This window comes from Trifolium pratense, linkage group LG4 (genome assembly GCF_020283565.1).
Source record: "Trifolium pratense cultivar HEN17-A07 linkage group LG4, ARS_RC_1.1, whole genome shotgun sequence".
In the NCBI taxonomy this organism is placed as follows: Eukaryota; Viridiplantae; Streptophyta; class Magnoliopsida; order Fabales; family Fabaceae; genus Trifolium; species Trifolium pratense.
The window spans coordinates 55700888-55728640 of NC_060062.1; the positions used below are offsets into that span (position 1 = coordinate 55700888).

Consider the following 27753-nt stretch of genomic DNA (forward strand, 5'->3'; position numbering starts at 1 on the left):
CTCTCTCTCTCTTTCTAGAGTATACTAGTAATACTATAGTCTATAGTTCTTTCTTCACTCAAGTGTCATTTTCTCACATATACCTCACACAAAAGAAACAAACCATTCATTTCACACTCATTGCATTCTCTCTCTCTCTAAGTCTCTCTGCTCTACAACTACTCAATATGAAATTGACTGTACTTTCTTAAATAACTAATTAATTACCATTCTTTTGCACATCATTCAACCACACTCTAAACTCATCAATATCTCAATTTTTTACTTATCCATAAAAAATTGCATTTAGTTGTGCTATATATATATATATATAGATTGTGAAACATAGTAAGGAAGGATTTTGAGCTATCTAGGAGAAATACAAAAAAATAGCATTCAGAAGAAAAAAGAGTGTATAGTGTGTAGTATACAAATTTATATAGAAAAATTAATATAGTGATTGTTTGGATGGAGCTATTTCCAGCACAACCAGATTTGTCATTGCAAATCAGTCTTCCAAACACCAAACAAACATCAAATTGGAGGAAAAATTCAGATGATCAAGAAGATATGGATTTGGGATTTTGGAAAAGAGCTTTTGAGTCCAAAAGTGATTCAAATTACACCTTTGATCTTTCTCTCTCTAATCCAAGGGTTTCTTCTTCTTCTTCTTCTTCTCCTACTACTACTACTACTACTTCAAACCTCAACAATCTCATAACTCACTCTTTTCAAGACACTAATAATTCCATCAACCCTTTTCAACCATTTCATCAAAACCAAAATAATTACCAAACCCTAAGTGATGAGTTAGGTTTTCTCAAACCTATAAGAGGAATTCCAGTTTATCATCAAAACCCTTCTCCTATTGGATTATTTTCTCAACCATCCTTTAATGCTTCTGTTTCAAGTTCAACAACAACTTTTCAATCTCAAGTACCATTAATTAGATCAAAGTTTTTGCCGCGGTTTCCTTCGAAGCGTAGCGTGAGAGCTCCGAGGATGCGTTGGACTACCAGTCTTCATAATCGTTTTGTTCATGCTGTTGAGCTTTTGGGTGGCCATGAAAGTAAGTAATGATTTTTTTTACATTTTCTCCAACATGTTTAGATTAATGGAATTTTTTTATCTTATGTTAACAAAAATTACGGTGTTACCATTCTAAACATGCATTTTTTATATTATTACACTAATTTTCATATTTATCTTCTTATCATGGAAACTAAATTCAAAGAGGAAAAGGGTTTTTTTTTCTTCTTCATATAATTTGTTTATGACAGCTAATTTTGTATTGTTAATTTTTTGTTTTGGATTTTAGGAGCTACACCCAAATCAGTTCTTGAGCTAATGGATGTAAAGGATCTAACTTTATCACATGTTAAGTCTCATTTGCAGGTATATACTCTTTAACTCCTTCATTGTACTAAACTAATAAATATAATGTTTATAATTATAATCTGTTTTATTCCCTCAATTATGTTGTTAAAAATAATTTCTCCAGTCTTCCTATGAGATTGAAGATAGTACAGTTCTGATTGTGTGTTTTAATGATGCCTGATTGCCTGTTATAGAATTACTATCTTCTTTTTTTTTTTGGTCAAATATAGAATTACTACTCTATTTGATATTATATATAAGCAAAAATACTATTTAAATTTATTGAAAAAGTGATGTACTCCCTCCGGTCCTTATTATAAGAAGAAGTTTACTTTTTAGATTCATAGAATGTTGGATGTATCTAGTCAATAATATGAACCAGATACATTCAACATTCTATGAATCTAAAAAATAAACTTCTTCTTATAATAAGGACAGGAGGGAGTATATAGTCTTATATCACTTTTTCAATAAATTTTAAAAGTTAATTTTTACTTATACTCCTATATAAGATCGGAGGAAGTATATTTGAGGGAGTATAATATATATCTCAAACCACAATTATAAGTAAATTTTTTTTCCCATTTCATTGAATAACTAATATTTCATAATGAGATATACTCTTTTTGTTCTAAAATATAAATATAATTGGGTCAATAAAAATTAATATGTATGATCTAAATTTTACTCAAAATACATCAACTTTTGGGGTTAGGGTTGGTGTTTTCTGCGGTGGTCTGGAGACTGTGGGGTGTCTTGGTGTTTTCAAGATTAGGAGGTGGACCTCGATTAGACGGTGTTTGATTTGATGGTTATTTTTGACGTTCCGCATATATACGGCGCCTCTCTGTAGTTTCTTTTTCACTAGTCTTTGTTCGTCTTAAACATTAACCTAATAACATCTTAAAAAGTAAACTTTTGCTTTGTAATTGTGGACTGAGGGAGTAAAATTTTATAAGCAATAAGCAATTTAGTACAGAGAGTTGTTAATTTATGGATATGATTCAAATTCCAATGGTTAATTTCCTTACATAAGAGTCTTTCATATCCTTTAAGAAAACTTGTTTGCTCTGCTTCTGCAATAAACAGCTTTTTGCTTGGAACAATGAACCACCCAAATTAAAGGAGAAAAATTGAAGTCATTGAGAGAGAGAGAGAGAGTACTGTACAGTGCTTAAAATGAGTATGACAAAGCCTCAGAAATTTAAAATAAGACTTGGTCACGTTATGTAGATAGAACTAATATTATTTTATTATAGTATTACTGGCACAAGAAAATGAGAAAGTACTAAACACCATCATTTCTCAATGATCCTCTCCTCTGTCATCACTGGTGAATATCTTTACCATATATCAGCTTTAACCTTACCATGGTTACTCACATTTTTCAATGCTTGCTAGCTTCCACGTATACCTCAATCTCACCAGAGCCATAACCATTTATTTTTCTGAATGAGCTAAATCAATTTAATTTACTTCACCCTAGACCATTTCTTGATGAGATAGTAAACGATGTCTTTGAGGTTAATCAGAAGTCATAAATTTAAATACTAGTCCTAAGAATATAACAATGTAAAATTTTAAATGAAAAATTTGTCACCTATTATAATTCTAGTTTGAGAAATTAGTTTGTGTTACGCAAAGCACAATATCAAATAAAAAACATTTTTTTTTGTCATATTGTTCAATGGTTAGAAATTTCACCTTTATGTAGGGATTATATATGTACGTCCTTCTGTAAGTCTTTTTTGAGTTTTAGAGCGTTTTCATGTGTCATTGAAACTCAAATGATTTATTTTTATGTTGCATATAAAAAATAGTGCAACATTACCTAATATTGATCATAACTTGTGTTTTATAACTTTAGTTTAATCTATTATTATATAGATTATTTTTTCTTGTATAATGATGAACTACAAATTGAAATTAGATGTACCGGACGGTGAAAATTACAGATAGAGCAGCAGTATCACCAGGTTAGTGATTATATTCAATTTGTAAGATTAAGCTAATTATTATATATAAGGCAGTACATTTAGCTAGTATATAGTTTGTCCTATCTCTATTTTCTTACATTTTCTTTGTTTTTTTGTCTTTGAAAATGGAGTATAGGAATAGGACAATCTGATATGTATGAAAATGGTTCATCTGGAGACACTTCTGAAGACTTTATGTTTGACATAAACTCTTCAACAAGGTCTAATGATCTACCCATTAAATTGGATAAAGAAATTACTAATCAAGAAAAAGAATGTTGTGGCATTTGGAGAAACTCTTCAAGGTAATAATGGTATATTTATGGTTATATTAGTTTTTGTGTTATGTTTTAATTTGTATCAAAGTGTCGGTGGATATGCTAGAATCACACTGATCCACTATGATTTTGCATAAGCTACACTTTATAGCTAACTTTGTAGACCTACGAATAAATATTAATTAGTGCCTCCAAAAATAAGTTTGTTACCATAATAGTATACATTATCATTTTAAATTAGGGATGTAAAAGCTACCAATTCCTTACTCAAAGAACTCGTTTGCGGTTGTAGTAACGTTGCAATTAAATCTTTATATTGCGGCAAAATATGAAAAAATTATGCAACCGATATATTTGGTCATATTACAGTTCTAACATTGACACCGTCTTATATACTTCAAAATCTTTTATATTACGGTTGCAATTGCAGTTTTAGACTACTATTTAGTGTCATGATGATTAATATGTTGGTTTCTTAACTGTGGCGAGTGGGGACTTCTTTTATCATTATGTTCAAAATTTGAGCAATATTTGGCTTTGGTCACATTTATTTGGTTGATTATCAAACTATTTATGCTTCCTATTTTATTTTTGTTTTTGGATTATCAAGTTATAAAGTAGCTTTATATAAGTAGAGTAATTCATGCATGTCTGATTCATATATGAGCATCTTTCTTTATAGGCACGAAAATTCACAAAAGGAATGAATGATTCAAGTTTGCTTTGTTTAATTTGTCTATGTCCTCAAAAACATGAGCACAAAAATTCCATGATGGAGTAATAATACTCTTTAGTCTTTACTATATAGCTACTAGCTTATATAGTGGGCAAAAACAAGTAAAAAAAAAATGATTTTGATGTAATATTCATTTTAAAATTAGAGATATCTCTTTCCTTAGGATTTTGTGGGGCTAATTCATAAGGTAAGCTATTATTACATGGGGCACAAAGTTGGAAAACTTAGTCTTAAAGTTAATTTCTTGGTAGACTCTATCATGGTGCCAAAGTGATTGTGTCCTTTAAATTCTTCTTACATACATACATTGTTATAAATTGAGATTAGAATCATGAGATTAACCCTAATTAGAAACAAATCCTCTAGATTTTAAGATTCTTATATCGGATAAGATATAATTTAAAAATATGATTATAGAAAGAAAATATCTGATCTTACAAATCGATTTTATAAAATCGAAGAAATATCATAACCTTTTCATATGAATGGTTTCTTTCTATATATTGGAATATTTTTTCGAGAATGACTTTCTTTTACCTATAGTCTTAATTTAAAATTTGATCATGTTTAAGGATTCAATTAGGCACCGTTAGCCAAATTAGTAATAAAGATTTAAAAATCCTATAAAAAACACGATTGCCTGCCTGTAAAAGACTTTCAAAGAGGAAAATTGTACAATATGTTTTTAAATGTCACTAAATTTAAAAGCAAAAGAGAATTACCGAAAGTTTATATCAGTTATTCAATTAATCTAAATTTTTACTTATAATAATAATAATAATAATAATAATAATAATAATGTATATAAAGAGAGGTAAAGATGAAATATGATCACATGGGTGGCATAAACTTAATTGTTGAAGGAGCAGAATAAGTAAAAAGGGTCTATAAATATGCAGTAAAAAGATTGCTTTCTTTTGTCAGTATGCTTTTTGATATGCATGGTTTCCACTAATGAGAAATATTCTCTCCATGTGTACTACGTGTTTGGTGCTAACAGGGAAGCTTGGTTGCATGGTAACCCAAAGGTTCATCCTATTCAAAATGTGTCTTCTCTTGAGGTTTGTCATATACTCAATGCCCTCTTTGCTTTTCAAGTTTAATTTTTTCTTGGAATTATTTGGTTTCATATGTTTGGACTACCTAAAATCGGTTATGATTAGTCAAATATTTTTGGTTGCGTTTATAAATTTCAACTTCTAAATTGTTTACAACTAAAAAATCAATTCTATCTAAAATCTATAAGATATCTAGCTTCTAAGTTTACATAGAATCAATTTCTAAAATTTAGAGTAAATTAGAGCCAGATTATATATATTGACTTATTTTTTAGTTTATGCGAAACAACTTATACAAATAAATAAGCTTTTAAGTATTATTATAAGTTTTTCAATATAGTTTATAGAAAAATAGCTTATAAAGATACATTTTTTGTTAGTAAAAATTTATGAATTAACATAAAAGTTTATTTATTTGCATAAATTATATTTTCATAAGCTCAAAAATAAGTCAAATCCAAACGACCCCTAGTAACAGGCGCATATGTACACACAAAAGTTTATTTTTTAATATATACTATATCTTTTGCCATTATAAAATAAAGATTTAAATATGTAAATGATCTCTACAATTAAATATATAAAAAAATGATTTTAATTCTTGTAATTTATTTTTTTGTTTTCATAGTTAAAAATCTTTTTTTATCCAGCCATGCAAATTATATAAAGATCTAGAAAATGAAAAAAGTTTTTCAAAAGCTAGCTGCTTTGCAATTCCCATATTCAAATTTTTGGTGGACCTTATATATCTTTTTCACTTTTGCTAATTACAAGGCTAAAAACCGAATTTTGATGGTGAAAAAGTTACTATTAAACTTTAATTAATGATGACCTACTTGGAAGACCCAATAAATGTAAACCTACTACATTTGACTCAAAGAGACAGACAATATAAAATGAAACCTAATGTAACATGTAATTTATATCCTATGAATCTATGCTTAGAAAGAGGAAATGTAGAAAAGTTAGATATATTATGTGGTTTGTACTTTGTAATTGGTCATTATGGTTGATGAAAAATCATATTTTTTTAGGGGATGATGTTCTATATAATATGGGAGTCATTTGAGTCTTTTATATAGGTGAATGCAATGAGGTGGGATGGACAACTCAACAGAACGGACGGATCGTAAACTAAATACATAAAATCTATTGTCTTAGCGAAATTTTTTAAAATATACTTTTTATAATTTTTTTATTAATAGATAACTTTTATAATGGTATCACTATAATCATAATCCTAGTCTCAATGCAAAAAAAAAAAAAAAATCATAATCTTAGTCATTAACTTTATTTTGTTTTATTAAGGGAATTGATCCAAAGCATCTAAGCAATGAAAGAACTTCATCAGATGGAAGCTCTTCATCAAGCATTTCAGGAACACGCCTCAAGAAACCAAATTTAGATTTGGAATTCACCTTGAGCACATCACTTTGATTGTAACCATTTTGATATAAATATTGTATAAGTCATTAAATTAATTTCAAGAGCTAGAATGCCGTTTTAAGAATCAGATTCCTGCAAAGAAAATCAGAGAAAAGAAAGCTAAAAGAATACAGGTGATGAGAAAAAGAAAAACTAAAAAGTAAATGGAGCTAAAAAAAGACAAAGGGAAACAAGAAAGGCATAAAGCTACAAAGAAAAGGAGTGAGAAAGAAAAGCTCTTGAAGTCTTGTGACATGATCCGACTCATATATATTATTAGAATTTCTAAGTATATGAAATCTAATTTGATTTATATGTCTTGGAATCTGAGAGAAAAATTAACGGGCATAAGAGACAGCTTTGATATCTTAAAGTGTCTAAGTGATGATTTCCTTGGTCTATGGTGGAGTATGAATTTCCACTATTATAGTGTGTTTGGAAACACGTGGCTTGTAACTTATTCACTCTAAGCTACATTAGGTAGCTTTTCTATTTATATTAATATTATTATGCAGGATAGTCTGTGAGAATTATGAATCTGATGTTCCATTTTTTTGTAAGTTAAATATTGCATTCATATTAAAAAGTTCACACTAAATTAAAACTATGATAAAATTATAACAAAAGTACGTAGTTAAACATGTATATGTTAATCCCAACCAGTATTAGTAGCATCTCGTAGTAGTAACATATATGCAACATCAACACCAACCCCTCAATCATACACATTAAAATTTCATGCATACTAAAATACATATATATGGAGTAATTCACACCAAACATTTACATAATCTTGAACATACAACAAATATACAAAATATTGCATACATCAAGTATTCAATTCAAGTATGCAGCATGTCATGTAGAGTACACACCACACTTACATAGCAAGTTTTTCAATTCAATATAGCGTGAAAGATCCAGAATGACAAATACGAGAAAAGAATGAAGATTCTGAGTGCATATTGATAGGTGTTTGAAGATGTTAATTTCAAGTAGAATAACTTGACTTTTGCTTGACTTTTCTACATTTCATTGTTATATAAGCTTCTAGACTACAACTTAATATAGGCATTATTAGAGCAGTCTAAAAATATTTATCAACTTTAGAATATATGTTCTAGTCTTTACTACATTACTATTTATTTTTACTAGAATATTCTAAAAATCTGCATCAATTTCAACAAAAGGCAATAAATTGATATTATAGTTAGTTGCTCAACTGAAATTGGAACCATGGAATTTGGTTGAGAATGGTACAAAACATTAATAGGAATTGAGATGCATAAATTTTTAAAGCACTATAACTGCATTAGCTATAACCACAACAATTTCTATACAAGCTTTCTATATAACCGCAACAACTTCTATACAGGCTTGAAAGCTCATGGTCTATTCTTTTGAGTTCGGATCATGAAGATGTAGATAAAGCAACAGTTGGCCTGCATCACCAGCGACTCCCACGGCACTTCTTGAATTCAAATTCAAATCATCCGTAGCAACACTTGTGACAGTGCCATCTAAAATCAAACAATTACTTTCAAGTTTATAGATATCTCACAAACACATAACAAATAAAGGAATCAATCAACTTTATGCTTAAACATTATTGAAACCGTATGTCGAAATATGAAACCTCAAAATGGCACAACATAATACATAAACAATAATTTAGATTATTGGCAACAACCATGAGGAATGACAGGATAAGCAGCGAAGAAATATAAATGTAACTTATCCCTAATTATAACTGATCATATTGTATTCCTAGTATTGTTAAATTGATATTCCTTCAATGGCTAGTGGTTCATTTGTAGGTAACGACTTCATTATCAACACGAAGACACATAACCATGTCATAAGGTGTCAGCTCCCTTGATCCTGGAGGCATTGGTTTGGTATCTTACATGTTGCAGCTGCCTAAGGGATTTAAACTTTCATTGTATTTTCAATGTCTAATGTTTGGAGAAGTTTTCAAGGGTTAGAATCTACTTCACCAACTTTTCCCAGCTCCAAATGCTTTTCTGGATCCTCAATTTTAGGGTGGTCAAACAGAAGTTCACAACCATTTGGAAGGAGTTTCTCCAGCTGATGCCTCTTCGGAGTCGGTTCCATTATGCAGACACGAAACTTGGTTACTACTGGAGATTGAGGGGTTCACTCTAAGGAGCACAAACTTGGTTAACAATATAGGACAGTAAGACCCTATAATAGATTCAAAAGACTGGACTACATTGATGTGTATATAAGTCTTAATATAAACATTGTGGGAGCTTTTGCTCCCTCTTGTTCACCAAAAAAAAAAAGTTTTAATATAAACACATGCTACAAAAGTTTAAGATTATTCACCTACCACCTAATGTTAGTATATATACTTTTTTTTTTTTTGAAGAAATGTTTGTATATATACGTTTTCACTCCATCGTTGTGTTAAGGCATCTTAATCGCTTTAGTGACTCAACTCAAAGTGAACCTTCAGTTTAACTTTCAGTATGACCTATACTAACACAAGAAAGGAAACTGTTACACCGTAAATGTGGCCAATTCCTTAAAGCACGCCAGAAATGGAATACAAAGCATGACATCTATAAGTCTCTTGAAGGTATCGATTGATCATAACTTATGATGATTCCCAACTAATCACCGACAATTCTAGTGCAGCAAATTAAACATATTGATTATTGACAAGTTAAAACTATCTATATTATTGTATCGTCCCATGTAAGCGGCTCGGTTACTGAGCTAAGGAATACTGAAAGAGTTCTAACCAAGAGGTCATGAATTTGAACTCTGAAAAACTACCTGAAAAACTAATATCAGTTACATAACCACTACTTTACTTACAACTAACATTTTCTATAAAAAAATATCAAAATCATTATAGTGCTTCTGCACTAGTGGTTAGTGCAACATGATCAGAGCATAAAGTGGAACATTGCAACATACCATGAAAATGGTGCAAAGTATCAAGCTTGGATCCTCTAGATAATTCCCACATATATACCACACCGTCACTTGTGCTGATGATTCCATAACCACCTGAGACACCAGCAGTGGTTGTCCTGCATAGAGTTGATACAGTTGAATATATCAATGAATTATAAGTATGCAGTGTAGAATAAGCAATAACACAACAAATTTTAAACAGTGTAAAAATGATATATCATCAGTAGTTCTAAAGATGTACTAGTACTTTGTTATAGTTGTATAACTCAAACAATATCAACTGATGGTTCATAAATTTTCTCCTTAAGATCCTCTTGATTATGATGAATGGGAGCCTTAGCAGAACAGTTTTAGTATTGTTATCTCATATAACTGAGGTTACAGGTTGTAATTGTGAAATCTAACTCTAGCAAATTCAAGGTATAACTGCCTACTAGATACATAATAGGTCCGACCCTTCCCTAGACTCCACTGTGCCTGGAGCTTTAGCATACCAGGCTGCACTCTTTTTTACCCTCATAATTATAATTTTCAGTAAATTCCTTCAGCTGCTGGCCTCATAAATGAATGATAAACTATTAATTGAGGATTTAGACTTCAACACTGATCTAAAATCCAGTTCAAGCAGCTTTTAATTGAGTTTACATCTTAACATTGAAAAAAATATATTCTGAAAAATAGATGGAGAAAATTACTTCCCTTTACTTCATAGACAGTAAAAAATAAGATGTTGACAGAATCAAACAAAATATGACAGGCTATATTCAACACAGGAAACATCATATGGCACCTAGGATCCAAGGGACTTCCAAAAACTATGCTATTTTTCACCAAAAGAGCAAGCCTCCAACTTCTAGCTGTATGTACATCGTGATGACTTGAAGTTGAAACCTGATTCTGGCAACAATCAAAGTCCGAGGGAGTCGAGACAAGAAACCACATAGCAACATCTTCAGTTGGTAGATAAACACAGCCGGTCTCTCTTTGCTCTGAGAGCCAGAAATTGGTTGCTCCTAAAAGTTTTTCAGACTTCTCCTCTATGCTAGCATAGCTCAATCCCAAGCCTTTAGTTTGCAAATCGGACAAGCTTATGGGAAAGAACTCATTAATTGGATATTTTGAAGCGGAGAAGCTTGAAACACAATTGAGCTTGGTAATGTCCCTGAGGAAAATATTGAAAATGATATGAATGAGATATTATAACTGAATGGCCAAATTAAAAATTTGTTACACTTTTTTAATTACTTCTCCTTTTTCCTTATTTTTAATAACTGTTGGGCTAGGTCAGAGGTTTTTTCAAATAAGAAATTTGAAGAGAAGTTAAAAATCTGGCATTAAAGCCAGCAGTGACATATTTCCTGAATTCTTAAACAGATAAAGCCCAAATTAGGAACCTCAGTATCTCCAAGATTTACAGAAGGAATAGGGGATTTATGTACAGAAAAAGTAAAAAAGCAACACATGTTCTTCATATTCTGATGAACCTGTGACTTGCATAAAATAGATTGTAAGACAAAATGCAAGCAAAGTAATGTAATATGGGTGTGGGTATGTGTGAGAAAACCCCTAACTTTACTCAAGACAAAACCACAGTAACCTGGTTCGCAATCCGCTTTGGTACGATACAAGTTCGGGTATGGGTATGCGGTACACAACTCTTGAAGTATTGGGTACATGGGGGGTATACGTAAACAACATGTTATTTAGGTTCATGGTACATTATAATATTTTTATCGGTACGCTAACAATAACTTTTTTATCCCATCTAGTTAAAAGCAATAAAATCCATGCTAATAAGATATAACTTTTTTATCTCATCTAGTTAAAACATGAAAATAAGAGTCAATATTTTTATGTTAATAATTTTGTACAATGTTTTAAAGGAAAATACTAGTTACTAATGTGATTAATATGTCAAAAATTTACTAATTTGATTAACAATTTGACAGTTATAAATTTTTTAAAAAAGCATGTGAAAATTAGTGAGGGATTAACTATAATATGCAGTGTACGACACGGTGCATTGCAGATGGGGATTGAAGAAAGTAGCTTTGAAAAGTAGAAAACATGTCTCCCTATCTGTTGCAGCCTATGATGATTGCTCATTAATCTGAACGGTTCCCATTCCCATGTAAATGGGAGCCTGTTCTTTCTTTTGGGTTTGATGCTTTCAAATAATTATACCCAAGAACTTTGGCGAACCAATTCGTGAAAGTTCTGTGAAATGGTGCCAATTTGCGGCTCCGAGTCAATCTAGCAAACTATGTGACTATGGACAACATTAATACCCGCTTCTTAATAATATAAATTCCTCACAACATTCCTAAACAAGATTATAAACAACTATTATGCTAATATAATAGGACATCTCTTCAAGGTAAATAAAGACAACATACCATAAACTGAATTCTCCATAGATGTTTCGGCCGACAACCAAATGAGCACACCTTGGAACCCTCTTCAATTCCACAATGCCAGGGGACATGGAACCATCAGATGGAATGATGAAGCACTCTATCTTTTCACTGAAAAAATGTTAATAAAGGGGTGAAGAAGCTATGTTGTATGACCACAACCAATAAATATAAATATTTAATAACACTAGCAGCAAATAAGTTATAAACATTAAAGGTAAAATAATACCGTTTTTTTATTGATCAACAACTGGAATAAATTTTACAATTACAGTGGTCTAACTCATCAGTTATGTCAACCAAATTAAATGCAATGAAATTTGGGAACCTTTTTTTTTTTGGTATTAACCCTCTAGTTCCCGGGGGAAGGGGGACCCATAATACAGAGTTCAGTCGTGAGGTAAGTAAAGCCTGGCCAATTGGTAAGCTTTTAACCAAGAAACAATTAGTCATAATATCCAAGTAACAAAGTCTCCCCAATATTCTTTGAGATTTGATATGATAAGCACAAGCACTACATGAGCATATATCCATGGTCTCTGCTAAAATGCAAACACATAAGAAACCTATCTGTATTGTTTAACAATCACATTCACTACAAATTAAAATGTAACATACTTCTGAAAAGGACATAAGTGTCTAAGGAGCAAGAAAAATCAAAGAGAATGCATTAAAATCACCTCCATGTTGAATTCATGACCCACACTTGTAGTCTCCCACTCTCTCCAACAGAAACAAGTCGGTTAGCTTCACAAACCAAAATACAATGTAAATCTTCAACAGCTTCCAATATTGCCAAAACTGATACATAACCACTTTCTACATGAACAATCTTCAAAGCATTCTTCTTGGAGCAGACTGATGTGCATGTTGAGCAACAACAATCAATTTTTCCTTCCCTAGGATTAAACAATATTTAGTTACTCTATCTACAGTATTCCAACTTATTACATATCAATTCAAACCTGTAGAAACAGTTAACCTGCAATTGGGGGTTTTTATGCTGCCTATTAAGACAATATACTGTCCATCAGGAGTCAACTCCACCCCGGTTCTTTCCAGGATAGTCTAGCAAAGAATGATATATTTTGACGGTAAGCATTTATGTAGCCAAAATGTTTGGGTAAAATGTCAATAAGGAAATAAGGGTTTCAAAACAGAAAATGAAAAGCAACTTACTTCTCCCATGAAGTTATATTTTGGATCTGGCAACATTATTGGGGTGTGAGCCATGACAGAAGGGCAACCAAAATTTGATCCCTTGATAGCTACCTTGTAGGTAAACAGGGTTCTGTGCTGACCCGTAAGGCCACATAAAACGCAAATGTGGATTTCATCCTCTCTTGTTTTTAAAAGTAATGATGAAACAGGCATTGGGTGCATGTAGCACCCTACAAACTTTACATTGCTGTTCAGATTATTCTTGAGTTCCTGGTTTTTTTGGACCATTGGTTCTGAAACAAACTGAGCCTCCTTGCTACCAGAGCACTTATTTTCAAAGGAAAGTGGGTTTGGATTCTGAGATGAATGGTTTAGCTCCGCTAAGTTGCTTTGTACATCTGGTATGTCACTATGAGCTTGGAGTGTTTCTAACAATAAACCTGCAGAATCATCTGGTTCGCATAGTTTATCATTTTTTGTTTGAATGGTTTTTGAGGGAAGGACAGTGTCTCTAGCAGTATGAGTTTGACGAGTACCTAGTTCAATCTTGTCACATTCTATACTCTTCACAGAGAAACAATTTCCTTGGAGACAAACAGAATTTCGCCTCTTTCTTCTGGTGTATACAATATTTGGTGACTGAGAAGAAGACATCATCATTGTTTTAACATTGCCTGTTTTACCAACAGCTTCATCTTGTGTGTTTTCTGCAAGGATTTCCAAGCTTTTTTTAAATAACAAATATTGTATTTAACCCCTGAGAATGCCTTGCTAATAACTATGCTGTTTTTAAAATTTGTAAGAAATGGTGATGTTTGGATCAAACACAACAATAATTCAATGAAACCTTAGTCTCAGATCACTAAGTGTCATTCTTGACCAAACACCAAAATAAGCTAATAGTTTGCAACAATCATGACCAGTTAAGTTGGATTGACATGGGAATGGGTTAGCACTAACTCAACAAGCATCTTAGTTCAAAACAGACAGAAGAATTATACTGTGATAGACAATTCAACCCTTCTGATGCTTATTAAAAAAAATAAAAAATTCAACCCTTCTGATCATGATTATCTGAATTTCAGAACTTTTATTTTTTTTATACCAGATATCATGAACACATTACCTCCAGTAAAATCCTGACCAGCTGACAGGCCATTTTGCAGTGAACTGAAACTATCATGCGCTGGACAAATGTCGTCCAGCACAGAATCAGGAATGCATACATCAGGAGGAGACATGTCATCCAGAACAGAATCAGGAACACATGCATCGTAATCAGGAGGTCTGTTTTTAAATTCCAACTCTGAAGCACAGCATGTGGATGGTCCATTTGGCAAATCACCAGGAAGCTGTTCTTGACTTTTCGGACAACACATTTCTTTAGTGAAACTAGATTTATCAGCTTCCACAATATCAAAAGATAAGATTTCTGAGTTTTTGAGATCCTCACATTGACTATACTCAAAACTATCAAGAACAATAGACTTCATATGTTCAGTATTATAAGAATTTGAACTTGGGCCAGTATTTGGCTTATGTATCTTCTCACCTTGTTCCCCATATGCATCCTCTGTTACCATTTTATCTGCCGTATAAGCACATGATTAAACAAAGTGCATGAATTTATAAACACAGAACACACAAACACAAAACAAAGACCAGATTTAAAAGACAGAACGGTCCATCAAAAACCCTTGTGGCGTGATGTATTTGATCCATGCCAAATATTGTGAACAAATAATCAGGAAAAGTTAAAATAGCATGTATAGGTATATTTACCAGATGATGGTACATCCAAAACATGTACAACTTCATTTTGTTCTTCCTTAGAGTTTGTTACCATAGAAGGCAATATATCCGAAGTGATAAAAGTAAACTTCTTATCTGTTGAGACATTACTCAGTAAAGGAACTGCTTGAGGAAGCAGAAGTGACATCATTGAATTTGCCACATTCTGGCCAGCTGAATTAAAATCATTTTTCTCTGAGCAGAGATTTGAATCAGGTCTAAGCACTTCCTCGTGTTTTGATTTTAACAAATCTTCAGAGGAGACCTCACAAGCTGGCTCACTGTAAGTATTCTTGTCCAAATTACTTGGTGCAGAATCAGAGGCATTTTCTGCAGTGCAGTAGAGTAAGTGATCTAAGAATCAATAGGAAAATGTAGAATAGGTAAATATAAGAGAGAAACTAGATATTGAAGGAGTGTTGCAGAAAACTGTAATATAAATAAATAGAAAATCCTAACACATTCCAAATCTCTCTATATTTCACATCATCACATGATACTTCATTCTGTAAAGAACACTACTCTGTCTCTTTCTAATATTATCAAAGGAAAAGCATTATAAATCCCAAAATTTGTAAGCAAGTTGAATAAATATAAGTATGTCAAGCCAAAAGGTAAATCTTTCAACTCATCAATATATGATTAAGTGGAAACAGATACTAGAAGTTATTAACAGTTAATACTTTGTACTGTACAAACACAGAGATATAAGTACCTTGTAAATCTAGTGTATCAGGAGCACAAAGATCATTGCCAATACAACCCTGAGACTCTTTAGAACCTGACTGCATCACTTTGTCATCTTCTGCTGTGACCAACAAACTTGTCATTTTCATCTCCACATCATGTGACCTATGAAGCTGCAAGAAGTTAAAATAGTGTTTCTTCTATAACAAGGTGGACCAGAAATTTGATTGAATCACAAATTTCTGCCAAATTTCAACTAATATATCTCAAGAAGCAGGAAATTAAAAAAAATTCAAATATTTGTACCCATTTCCCTCTAGTTTTATCAAGAGTGTCACTATTTTGGAAAGAAAGGGTTTCCAGTTAATAATGTTCAATAGACTATACTTTACGAACAAGTGTGTTTACCAGTTTTTCTGTAGACAAGTTTTCAGTTATTTCTGTACTTTTTTTATTTGCAGAGGAGAGAAACCCTGTCTGTCTCTCCGAAGGTACAGCTCCCACTTTTTTGTCCTCAGATATATCAATAGGATTCAATAGCTGGCCATTTTGGGATGCAATGCAATTACTTGTTTTACCAACAGATGGCTTTATTGGCAGCGAAGGTGATACATCTATTTGATTGTGGGCGCCATCCTCGTCTTCTAAACCATTGTTGGTTGTAGAACTCCCTTCAACAAGTGTTGTTTCATTCTTTACATCTGAAGCACTACTACAAGCAAGTTCTACAGATTGAGGTCCAGATCTGCCATTTAACTTCTTTTTTTTAAGTTCATGTCTACTTCTCTTCCCTGTAACATGTGATCTTTTCAAGGAAACCAATAAATCAGGACTGGTGCCTACATTAGGGTGGCAATCATCATGCTGTGTTTTAGAAACCTCATTACTGATGTTTGAGGGTACTATGCTCCGTTCTACTATTCCATTTATATCTGCCCCTAGTTCACGAAGCAACCTCTGAATAAACTGGTTTTTGAACCCAAAGAGCTGGATGCAATGAAAAAATAATTAAAATAAGATTATATACAGTAAACATCTCATGAAAGAGATATAATATAAAGAAATAATCAAGAGAAAAGAAAAAGGGGGATTATGAGATTAATCATCACATAAACAGAAACTTTTGCAAAATGTGTGTAGCTAGACAAAATGTAAAAGCTCAGACATCCATTAACTGTTTGGGATAAAAAAGTTACATTTTACTAAAGAGAAAAAGAAGGGATACAAATGAAAGAACAACAAAATATCCTTAAACAAAAACAAGGAAGAACAGAGAAAAAAATTAAACAATATCATTAGTGCAATAAAGCTTCCCAACACCACAGCATATCTTCTAGCGGTACTCGTTAATGAAACAATGAACAGAGTACCAAAGAAAAGTCAGTAAGCATATCTTATCAGTAAGAATTATTTTTAGCGAAAAATCACAAAGGTTGAAGAAATATACAAGGACAAAGCATTATGTTGAATCTTGAATTGAGTCTTGCAATAATTTCAAAGATAAGTGGTCAGTCTTGCATATTGAATTGACCGATTTTCAATTACAAGGACAAAGCATTATGTTTTGACGCTTTAATTTAATCATCAATTAATAGCACAGCAAACAGGAAATGTGTTTCTGAAACTTGCTAGCAGTTTTGACAGAATAGTTACCCAAGAAACTAGATATTTAATAACATAGTAGGAAATGCCATGCCAAATAGTTTTGATACCTATAGTCTACGCAAAGAGCAATTGCTATACATGTAATATAGTAAGTAATCCAGCAATATATGCCGTCCTTCATTCTATAGTCACTTGACACAACAAAGAGTTGCTTATTTCCATATAAGAGTTTTATGATACAAAAGGTGTTTGTTTTATCATTTTAACATGATATTCAAATATCTTGTCATAAAAAAAATTCAATTATAACAGAATTACGGCACACAGTTAGATTAGTTGCGCTCAAATTAGCTTGAAAATAGATACGGATGTAGTTTATTTGGAATGATTTCTCAAAATTTCAATAAATGTTCCTGAAAAATAAAAGAAATTGTCTGGAACATTAAAAACAGAATGTCACCAATTTCTACCTCCAAGCCATCCATCTTAGATGAAAGTCGCTTCCCATGCCAACTCTTCATGCGGGTGCAACCTTTCTTCTGAAATTCCTTCCATGCAAAGTCTGGAGTTTTACCAGAAACTGAATTCCCATCATCAGAAGAAATCTGTAGAAACGGTATGTAACTGAAACTATTTAACAAAACTCAAAGCAAGTTGTAAACATTTAGAATATGGAACCTAAAGTCAAAGCATTAGAGCACAAAGAATCTTGAATACAAACCAAAAAATTAGGCCCATTAACACCTTCAACAATTTCCATCTTATAAGTAGTACCATTATGAGCTCTAACAGCTTGGTAGCCAACTGGATATGGATATCGATCTTTTCCCTACAAAGTAGCCAGTGTAAAAATGTAATCAGTCGAGTCAGCAATGGAAAACAAACAAATACAAAGTGGTATGCAGAAATTCCTCCAAGATAAACCCTGGTCAAGCATGCATCTCACTTCTTTGTTCCTTCCTAAGTATACTATACACCACTTCTTTATTCAATACTACCTGTTTTTTTTTTCCCCTGAGAAACTTACTATCCATAAATCACAAACAACCACAACTAAGTCGAGTTAATCTAGGTGGACTCATCTCTCCTAGTACCTATCTTTTCTATTCACTCAAACCCAACATCCTTCATAAGGAAAATCAAACTTCTTACCACTTGGACCAACTAACAAACAAGCATTCATATTAAAGTTCCGTTACTTTGTTAATTATGTTTCCTAGACTATCCCTCTATCCTATTCTATTCAATCCAATGCCAAAGGCATGACCCCTACCAACAATATTTTTCTCATGCACATTAATCCAAGAATTAAATCTAGGACCAATCACATCAGATGCTTAAGAGATCTGACTACATGCCAGTACACCACCAGTTCCTTTTATATTCATAAAATCCCTACTTCAAACAAGCAAAAGTCACGGTTCATCACTCAATGACCACCTTTCAACTTTCTATCTAAACGATATTTTCAAGATCGTATCTATGAACCTATCTACGCATCCTATCACACACACAATCGTACTTCAGTGCCATTCAAAAAAACAAAATACGGTACTTAAGTAACCAGCTAAATTCATATCACACACTCAAAGATAAGCAACAAGAGTAAACGATTTTTAGCAGAAAAAGTAATAACAATGATATATTCAGTTTAATTGCAAATCGAGCATGAATAATAAAAAATTGCGATTCTAGATTGAAAAACGGAAGGAAATAGAGTGGGGAAAATGTAATCAAACCCTAGAACTGCTCCAATACTTCTTGTCCCAAGGTCCATTGTAGAGTGAACCGATTGAGATAACTTCGAGGTTATCGTCATTTTCCGGTTCGGAATCTGTAGGTGCGGCGGTTCTAGTCCTCACCATCGAAGAAGAAGAAGAAGAAGAGAGAGAGAGAAAATGGGAGAGAGATAGTGAAAGATTGTCGATGGCGGGAAAAGGGGGTTTTACAGGAAGTATATATATGCAGTTCGCTCCATCTACCTCTTCCACTCCGCAAATGAATGAAACTTCAAAATTAAAATATAAGGGAAAGAAGGAAAAAAGTACGCCGTTGCCGGGGATCGAACCCGGGTCACCCGCGTGACAGGCGGGAATACTTACCACTATACTACAACGACTCAGATGTTATTTGTTTCTTAGTAATAGTATTTGTAGTTACTTTGATGAGGACATATTAATATTTTTCAAAATATATAATAGAAATGAATTGAATGTTTCACGTGTACTTCCAAATTAGAAATACAGACCATGCTAGATGTTTTGCATTATAATCAAAGCTTTGTGTGTTCTTGATTATATAATTATCATTATCAAACATTTTTTACAAATTAAAAAAAAAAAATGGAGATACAACTTGTTAGACTTAAGCCACCATCAAATAAAAATCTTTATCTTATCCAACAAATGCATCCTATTTGACAATGATAAGTGTGAGACCTAATTGTGTCAAAAAAAAAAAGTGAGACCTAATGATAAGGTATAAGTTGTCTTGATTAATGAGTTCTTCAAACCGTAAGAAATTATCCTCTTAGCAATTTAATTGAATTTTTACAATAAAAAGAAAAATATTTTCAACATATTCTTGCAACAAAATAAAATACAGTAATAAGTAAGACAATAATAACATACATATTTGTACATTAACCCCTAATTTTTCACTTCTAAAACATTTAGTAATTTCAAAATAGAATTATATATATATATATATATATATATATATATATATATATATATATATATATATATATATATATATATATATATATATATATATAAAATTAAGAGCATCTAAGTATCGAGGTAATGACGAACATCTCAACTATGTTGACACCCCATCCTTCCCTTTCCTCTACTTATCACTCGTTATTATTTAATAAAGGAGAAAATAAACTCATATGGAGTGGTAATGTAGATCAGCGTAAATTAGTTACTGTTGCTTGTGATAAAGTTTGCACTCCCACCAATGAAGGAGGTCTTGGTCTTCGTTCTTTAAGACATATTAATGAAGCTGCGAATCTTAAATTGTGCTGGGAGCTATTTACATAATCTAATCATTGGGCGTCCCTTCTCAGAGCTAGGGTGATGCGTAGTTATGGTATTATTGATTATCTTATTTCTTCTTCTATTTGGTCAGGTATCAAGCATCATATACCTAGTGTTACTAATAATACTTGTTGGCAACTTGGTAAGGGTGACCAGATTAATTTCTGGACAGATTCTTGGGTGGGTGACCCTTTGGTGGACCTTTTGGATATTCCTCGCCATTCTCATGCTCTATTACAGGCTAAGGTGACACACTTTATTGCTAATGATCATTGGCTTATTCCTCACTCTATTACTTCGAGCTATCCTAATTTGGTGCCGTTATTAAATTATGTCACTATTCCTATTAGTAAAGCTAATGATGAGTTAAGATGGATTCATTCTGATAGCGGGGTCCTTTCTTTTAAAGATGCTTACTTGTTTCACAGACCTGTAGGGCAACATATTCCTTGGGCTAAAATTATTTGGTGTGAGGATATTCCTCCCTCTAAATCTTGTTTGATGTGGAGAATCATGCATAATAGATTACCTACAGATGATCTTCTATCTCGTAGAGGTTGTTATATTGTCTCCAAATGCGATCTTTGTGGGGAGGTTGCTGAAACCATACATCATATTTTTTGTGATTGTTGTTTTTCTAAGGATATTTGGCATTGGTTTGTCTCTGTTCTTTCTTTGCACGTTGACACAAGTACTGTTAGTTCTATTTTTGATATTTGTAACAAAAATTGGAACTCTCAATGTAAAACTGTTGTTATTTCTGCAGTTGTTAATATTTTTAACACTATATGGCGGTGCAGGAACCAACATAGATTTGAGGGAAAATCTATTCATTGGAGATCTGCGGTCAACTCAATTATCTCCAATGTTTCTTTATCTGGAAATTTATCTAAAAAAGCTTATTTCATTTCCATGCAGGAATTCATCATTTTGAAAGCTTTAATGTCAATGTCCATCATCCCAAAGCACTTGTCATCAAAGAAGTATTGTGGCAACCTCCGCTTTATAATTGGGTTAAATGCAACACAGATGATTCAGCGTTGGGTAGCCCCGGTCTTGCTTCTTGTGGGGGTATTTTTAGAGACTATACTGCTACTATTCTTGGGGGGTTTTCTATTAATATTGGAAACTCTTACGCCCTTCATGCTGAACTTATAGGTGTTATGAATGCTATTGAGATCGCTCATTCAAAAGGGTGGAACAATCTTTGGATTGAATCCGATTCACAATTGGTTAATTTAGCTTTTTAAGTCCGCCGACATTGTCTCTTGGAAGCTTCGTATTAGATGGTTCAATTGCTTGACGTTGACTAAATAAAACCATGCATTTTAGAGCGACTCACATTTATCGTGAAGGGAACTGTTGTGCAGATAGAATGGCTGCTTTAGGCATTAATGTTCCGCCGAGTGTTCAAGGAGATTATATTAGTAATTTAATGAGTCTTCCGTCTTTTAGATTTCATTAAATCCACTGCACTCTTTTTCCATATCCTTGGTTTTATCCCTTGGGGTTTTCCAGAAAAGGTTTTTAATGAGGTAGTGGTAGGTTCCTTGTATTATTGTTTTCTTGGGTTTTGGTCTAGTCCCCCAAGTTTGTCTCTTTTTCTTTCTTTTTAATAAATTTATTAGGGTGTTGCAAATGATAGGTGATGATTATGGGGTGCCAACATAGTTGGGATGTCATAATTATCATGTGATGCCTATGCACGCTAATGTTTTATAAAAAAAAAAAGGAGAAATAAGTTAATTACAAGAGGGGACTAGGCCTTAACGCCAAAGAAACAATATGAAACATTCCATTACATAGTACGGTATTGAGGAAGTCCTAATTTATCACTTAAGAAAGCATCCCGAAGCATAGTAGGCAAGGAACTCCACCATCTCAAGTTCGTGCAACCATGCCCAAGGCTCGCAAATTTATCCGCACAAACGTTCCCCTTGAGATAGATGTGTGACCAATGTAAATTTAGTCCCAAGCTCAAATAATTCTACCAACAATTTCTTAACTCCCACGGGACCAATGTAAATTTAATTCCCTCGCGATATCTATGACAATCAATAAACTATAAATTGGTTCACATTTTTCAAACTTTTAACCAAAATCAATTTATTCAAAATCAATATTCATAAAAACGAGACATACACACCCAATCTAAAAACTCAACCCATGTGTAGCCAATTTAGTTTCAGTGATAGCATTTAACTGCTCAATCATTTCAGTTGTGAGAAGATTTTTGCTGTCTCCAACTTGGCCTAGACGAAAAAAATATTTGTTTTCCATGTGAAACGAAACTTTTCCAGTCTTATTGACCTCCAAGTTGCTCAGCTTCTCGAAACTACACAGATTCAATATATCATCAACCACACCATTGGATTCTTCTTCTTTGGAGAATGGACACTCCAAAAACTTAGCAATCTCTCTCAAATAAAAACCAGGCTTCAACTTCATTTCTTCATATTTCAAAAACATAATCTTTTCCGGTCTCTCCAAGCTTTTCTTCCAATATCCCAATACATGCTCCCAAAAGGGTCCAAAAGAACTCACTCCTTTACAAAAACTCTCAAATGCCTCTTCTAATGGAAGTGTCCCTCTACTTTGTGCTCTTAGATTGTTTGTGAAATGCCAATGTGAAACAAAAGTGTCTTTAGGATCTCTACAAAGATACACCACCTTGCAAGTTGACTCTTTCACGGATTTTGGTAATGAATCATAAGGAATGTGTGTAGAGAAGAGTTTTGGAGGAGGTGATAATGAGTTGAGATCAGGAACAAAATCTTTGTCATAGTAAAGGTCATACTCCAAGAAAGGAACAAGAGAATGAGGGTTGGAAGTGAGCAAAGGATGATCAACAATATTTGGATATTTGTCGCGGTTTAGCAAAGCAAAAGTCCATGCTTTGAGCCAAGTGGTACCAGCTTTTGGAGTGGTAACTAAAATATCATGAGTATCAAGGGATTGAAAGTGTTTTTGACAAGATATATAAAACACTTTGAAGAATCCTTGTTGCAAGCCAAAATCCTTCATATTGATGGAAGTGACTTGTAATCCAACCTTTTTCTAATGGTAAAGTGGGTATTAATTCCTTGCATTCTTGGCCTAAGTCATATTCTTGCAAGTATTTTGGCACAAGAGAGTTTTCAACATCACTTGAATTTTCCATGGTGCAGTTGGGTGGGTACTCAAGACTTGAAGATAGAATGGTTTGATCTTTTTGGTTGATTATTTAAGATCCTTGAAGTTGAATCATATATACAGTAATATGTAAATAATAATAATAATATTTTTGGGATGAGCTGTAGATGTATGTTATCGTGCATTAGATGCCTTTAGCATGTGCAATGCAATGTGATGTTTGATTAATCATCCCAGTCCACTGCCCAATAATTATAATACGGGCTTTTGCTAGTGTTCGATCGAGTTACTGGTTAAGAAGAAAAAAAATGAAAGAAAAGTAAATTTTTATGTTGAAAAAATCATTTTTTAAAATTTTAAGATATTGAATATATTATTTTCAAGATTATATTACTATTGTCAGACCGAGACACTAGTTAACATTTTCTTTATAATATTATTCACATTAATTACCGATACTTAATTAATACCGAACGAAAACAATTTGAATCTTTCATAATCATTCACTTAATTATATATTTACACAATATTTATCAGAAATATAGGATAGAAGCAATTGAGTCAAAACTGAAGAAGATACAAGTAATTAATTAGTTCTCTTTTGCTTTTGATAAATAAAAGTACTCACATTACTTTTGTACTACTGTGGGATGAGTACGGTGAGTACCTCTTATATTTTTTTTTCCATATTATATATATACATATAATTTTACTGTTCAAAAAATAAAATAAAGAGGAACAAAAGTCTAACTAAGCTAAAGTAGACTATGAAGAAACTATAATCCTTGTAATTGTATTTAACATCCTCAAACATGTAAGGTGAAACATAGAGAGCAAACTAATGAGATACGAATATCAGTAAGACTAATTAATTTCCAAAATATGTGCAATCAAACCAGGTCATAAGTGATTTCTTGGTCCATCATTGGTGTGGTAAGGATTAATTTTCTTTGATTCCACTTTTAAGTGTGTTTCAAGGCCAACACCAGATTGCACAATTTTTAGAGTTCAAATTGTGACAAACTTTTGCACTTAGACATCTTGATTGGCACTTAGGCCAATTTCATATCATGTGTATTCAAAGAATAACAACATCATATCACATTGGAGATCTTCTACATGATCATGCATGACAAAATGTTTCCTTACTTTAGTATCTCAATTAACACACCACATCACACAGTCTCATATCATAAATAGAGTTGAAAATATCATACTTAAGCTCCAAGTCATTACATAAGAGGCAACTTACATTCTAAGAATCACAATTATCACAAGAAAATTATACTTTCATATGAATTTGACTTTATAACTTGTTCCCGCATACAAAAATGCATTCTTAATTAGAAATACAAGTAACAAGCCTACTAACTCCTGCACGTAAGCCACTGTAGGTTTGGTTTAGTGATAAGAGATTTGGGTAGAATGTATGAAGTCTTAGGTTCGATTCTTGTAAGCAAAAAAAAAAAAACTAACTCCTACACGTGAATAAACATAATCACTATAAGCTTGTAAGGTGAAGATTATCTCTACTTATAAACATATGTTTAGATCATCTCTGAACTAATGTGAGACTGTTAACACCTTATATACAAAGAATCATGAGCCAAATAAGTTATTACCTTAATCAAGTGAAAACAAATAGATTTTATTTTCTATTTTCTATACTCATGGTATGAAATGAGAATCTCTATGTTTCATTAAAAACCTTGTTAAGAAAAATACAATGAGATAAAACCTTCTTAAGAAAAATACAATGAGATAAAACATTGGTGGAGACAAGTCGATATATAAAGAGGATACAAAAGTTTTGGTGTCGACTTTTCATAATACTAACAATATCTTTGATTTTTTTTAGTAACAACAAAAATCTTTTATTAACAAATTCATCATAACATACGGTACATATTTTTTTTAATGGATGATCAATCTGATATAAGCTTTGAATCTAACGGTGAATTTTTTTTTTATATGTGAAAAAAGAAAGAAGTCAAGAGGTTAGGAAAATCTAAAAGAGAAAAAATCAAATCAGTCACGTAAAAATTATGCTCTAATAAAGGCTAGAAGTAGAATTCCACCACACACTACTCTATCTACATTGTGACCATGTCTTGCAAGCTTAGAGGCACAAGCTAATGGAAACGTTCCGCATTGGATAATAATAATAATATCAAATAAATAATTGTTACAAGAGTATCTCCACTAAGAGTATCTAAGAGAGTTTCATAGACTAATGATATTGTATCTTAACTTTTTTATTATTGGAGTTTCATGACGTGGCACAGAGGGTATCAAAATTGATGATATCGATACCTTAAATACAGGGACGGATCCAGAAATTTTAGTAAGTGGGGTCAAAATTACAACGTAAAAAAATATAAATTGTTATTTATATAATTTTAACATTTTCTTATACAAAATTATTTATTTTGGTTTATTAGTCAATACTTTTAAGTTACTCATTAGTATTATAAATTAGTCTTATTAATTTTATATTTGTTATAGTGCAATAAATTGACTATATAAAAACGATAATACCAAATATATGGGGTCAAATTGCATATATAATACTAGTATTAACTAAAAATATAATAGGCAAGTGGGGTCGGCTGACCCCACTGCCCCCACACTAAATCCGTCCCTGCTTAAATAAGGTACCGTATCATCAATTTAATGTTATTATTATTTTTATTTTTGGTATATAAATCCAATTTAATAACTTTCATATATGTTAAAATATTTGTCATTAATGCATGATACTCAACAAGTGGTATTACCATTGAAGTAAAATATGTATGAATTGCATAATATTACATGACATTGTAGGAACCACTTGTTAATAATATATGATATCTAAAGTGGTATCACCATTGAAGATGTTTTAAGTGACGACCCATAATCATGCTGCTTCAAAAAAAATAAACTCATAATCATGTTTAAAACCCTTTTTAAAATTTGCACATTGGATTAGCAATATCACATGAATAATTGTTAAAAAAAAAAAAAAGAACTCCTGTCCATGTGAAGCACGTGCTGCTAATTGACGACCACAAATGTCCTCTTCTATTTCGATGCGTCCATTATGAGATTCACAAATACAAAAAGACTACTACAAAGATCGATGATTTAAAACATCTCTTTTATTAATCACTAGGAATAAACCCGTGCGTTGCACGGGTTCGATTAAAATATATAATTAAAATATTTTTATAAATAAAAAAATAATGATTGTGATAACAATAATCACATATAGTTAAATAATATATATTATTTTAAAATATGATTACGTTTAATATTAGTATATGAGTAAAAAAAAGGTTGTTTAGAAATATTAGATTTTTTATTATATCGTAGTTTGCTCATGAGAAATGTTAAAATAAGTTTTGATTATAGAATATGATTCATATATGGTGGCTTTGCCTATTTGTTCCGCGTGATTTCATTTTTTGAAAATTATGTATCAAATAGTGTATTTGCTTACTACGTTCTATGCAATTTAAGGTTCCAAATAGCTTATCTACTTACTCATCTCTCGTTCTCTTGGAGTTTATTCTCACTATTCACTTGGTGAAATTTTATTCCAACTTTATTAGTCCCAATTTTTTAGTCTATTGTTTGGTTCACATTTTTTTTGCTTGATCCTTTTGTTTTTGGTTTGTTTTTCTTTTTCTTGGCGAGGTTTGTGTCTCTTCAAAATTATTGTTAGTTTTTGTCCCTCTTATTTAATATTTTCTTGAACATTTATTTTATTTTTCTTATTATATTATATAAACTCGAATATTTGTTGTTGTTAATATATAAGTTTGGACGAAGATTTTATATATTTGAATTTAGGTTTAGTTATTTGGTTAAGGTAAAGAAAGTCTTATAGATGATATTAAGATTTAACATGTGTCATCTTCTTATTTGCTTAAAGAAATGTCATCTTATTCTTATAAATATTCCACTATTTTATTTCCAGCCGTAACGTAAACAATCTTTTAGAATATGTACTTAATTTATCCAAAAAATTATATTATTATGTAAATTAAATTAATAATTTTTGAATTATTGGTGAATTTTAGTTGTGTGTAAATATGTTTAAATATATGTGTGATTATATTTTCTAAATATATGTAAATATATTTTAACATCTACGGTTTTA

The 27753-nt window shown here is 31.9% G+C and overlaps 3 protein-coding genes and 1 non-coding gene across 6 annotated transcripts; 1 reads left to right on the forward strand and 3 right to left on the reverse strand.

Annotated features, from left to right (window-relative positions):
* Positions 1-116: 116 nt before the first annotated feature.
* On the forward strand, positions 117-7434 carry LOC123881959 (probable transcription factor KAN2). The gene is made up of 6 exons (XM_045930733.1): positions 117-1048; positions 1298-1374; positions 3287-3332; positions 3469-3637; positions 5347-5407; positions 6713-7434. The coding sequence occupies exons 1-6, from the start codon at positions 448-450 to the stop codon at positions 6839-6841; spliced, it is 1083 nt and encodes a 360-aa protein (XP_045786689.1). The 5' UTR covers positions 117-447; the 3' UTR covers positions 6842-7434.
* Positions 7435-7923: 489 nt separating this feature from the next.
* LOC123920996 lies at positions 7924-19548 on the reverse strand. 3 transcript variants are annotated; one of them, XM_045973371.1, is made up of 15 exons: positions 19173-19543; positions 18155-18262; positions 17904-18038; positions 16237-16815; positions 15857-16001; positions 15133-15471; positions 14477-14938; positions 13887-14057; positions 13369-13790; positions 13172-13257; positions 12870-13088; positions 12172-12300; positions 10566-10937; positions 9776-9891; positions 7924-8349 (listed from the first exon to the last, which is right to left on the reverse strand). In XM_045973371.1, exons 1-15 carry the CDS (start codon positions 19296-19298, stop codon positions 8222-8224), a joined length of 3537 nt encoding a protein of 1178 aa, XP_045829327.1. In that variant the 5' UTR covers positions 19299-19543; the 3' UTR covers positions 7924-8221. The 3 variants fall into 3 exon arrangements, with proteins under 3 accessions (XP_045829327.1, XP_045829326.1, XP_045829325.1); XM_045973370.1 differs by having other exon boundaries at positions 13369-13802; positions 19173-19444; XM_045973369.1 differs by having other exon boundaries at positions 13369-14057; positions 19173-19548.
* TRNAD-GUC lies at positions 19481-19552 on the reverse strand. Its single transcript has one exon. It is a non-coding gene; the product is annotated as a tRNA-Asp (tRNA).
* Positions 19553-22628: 3076 nt separating this feature from the next.
* Positions 22629-23676, reverse strand: LOC123924640 (cytosolic sulfotransferase 15-like). The gene has a single exon (XM_045977595.1). The coding sequence runs from the start codon at positions 23499-23501 to the stop codon at positions 22629-22631; it is 873 nt and encodes a 290-aa protein (XP_045833551.1). The 5' UTR covers positions 23502-23676.
* Positions 23677-27753: the final 4077 nt, after the last annotated feature.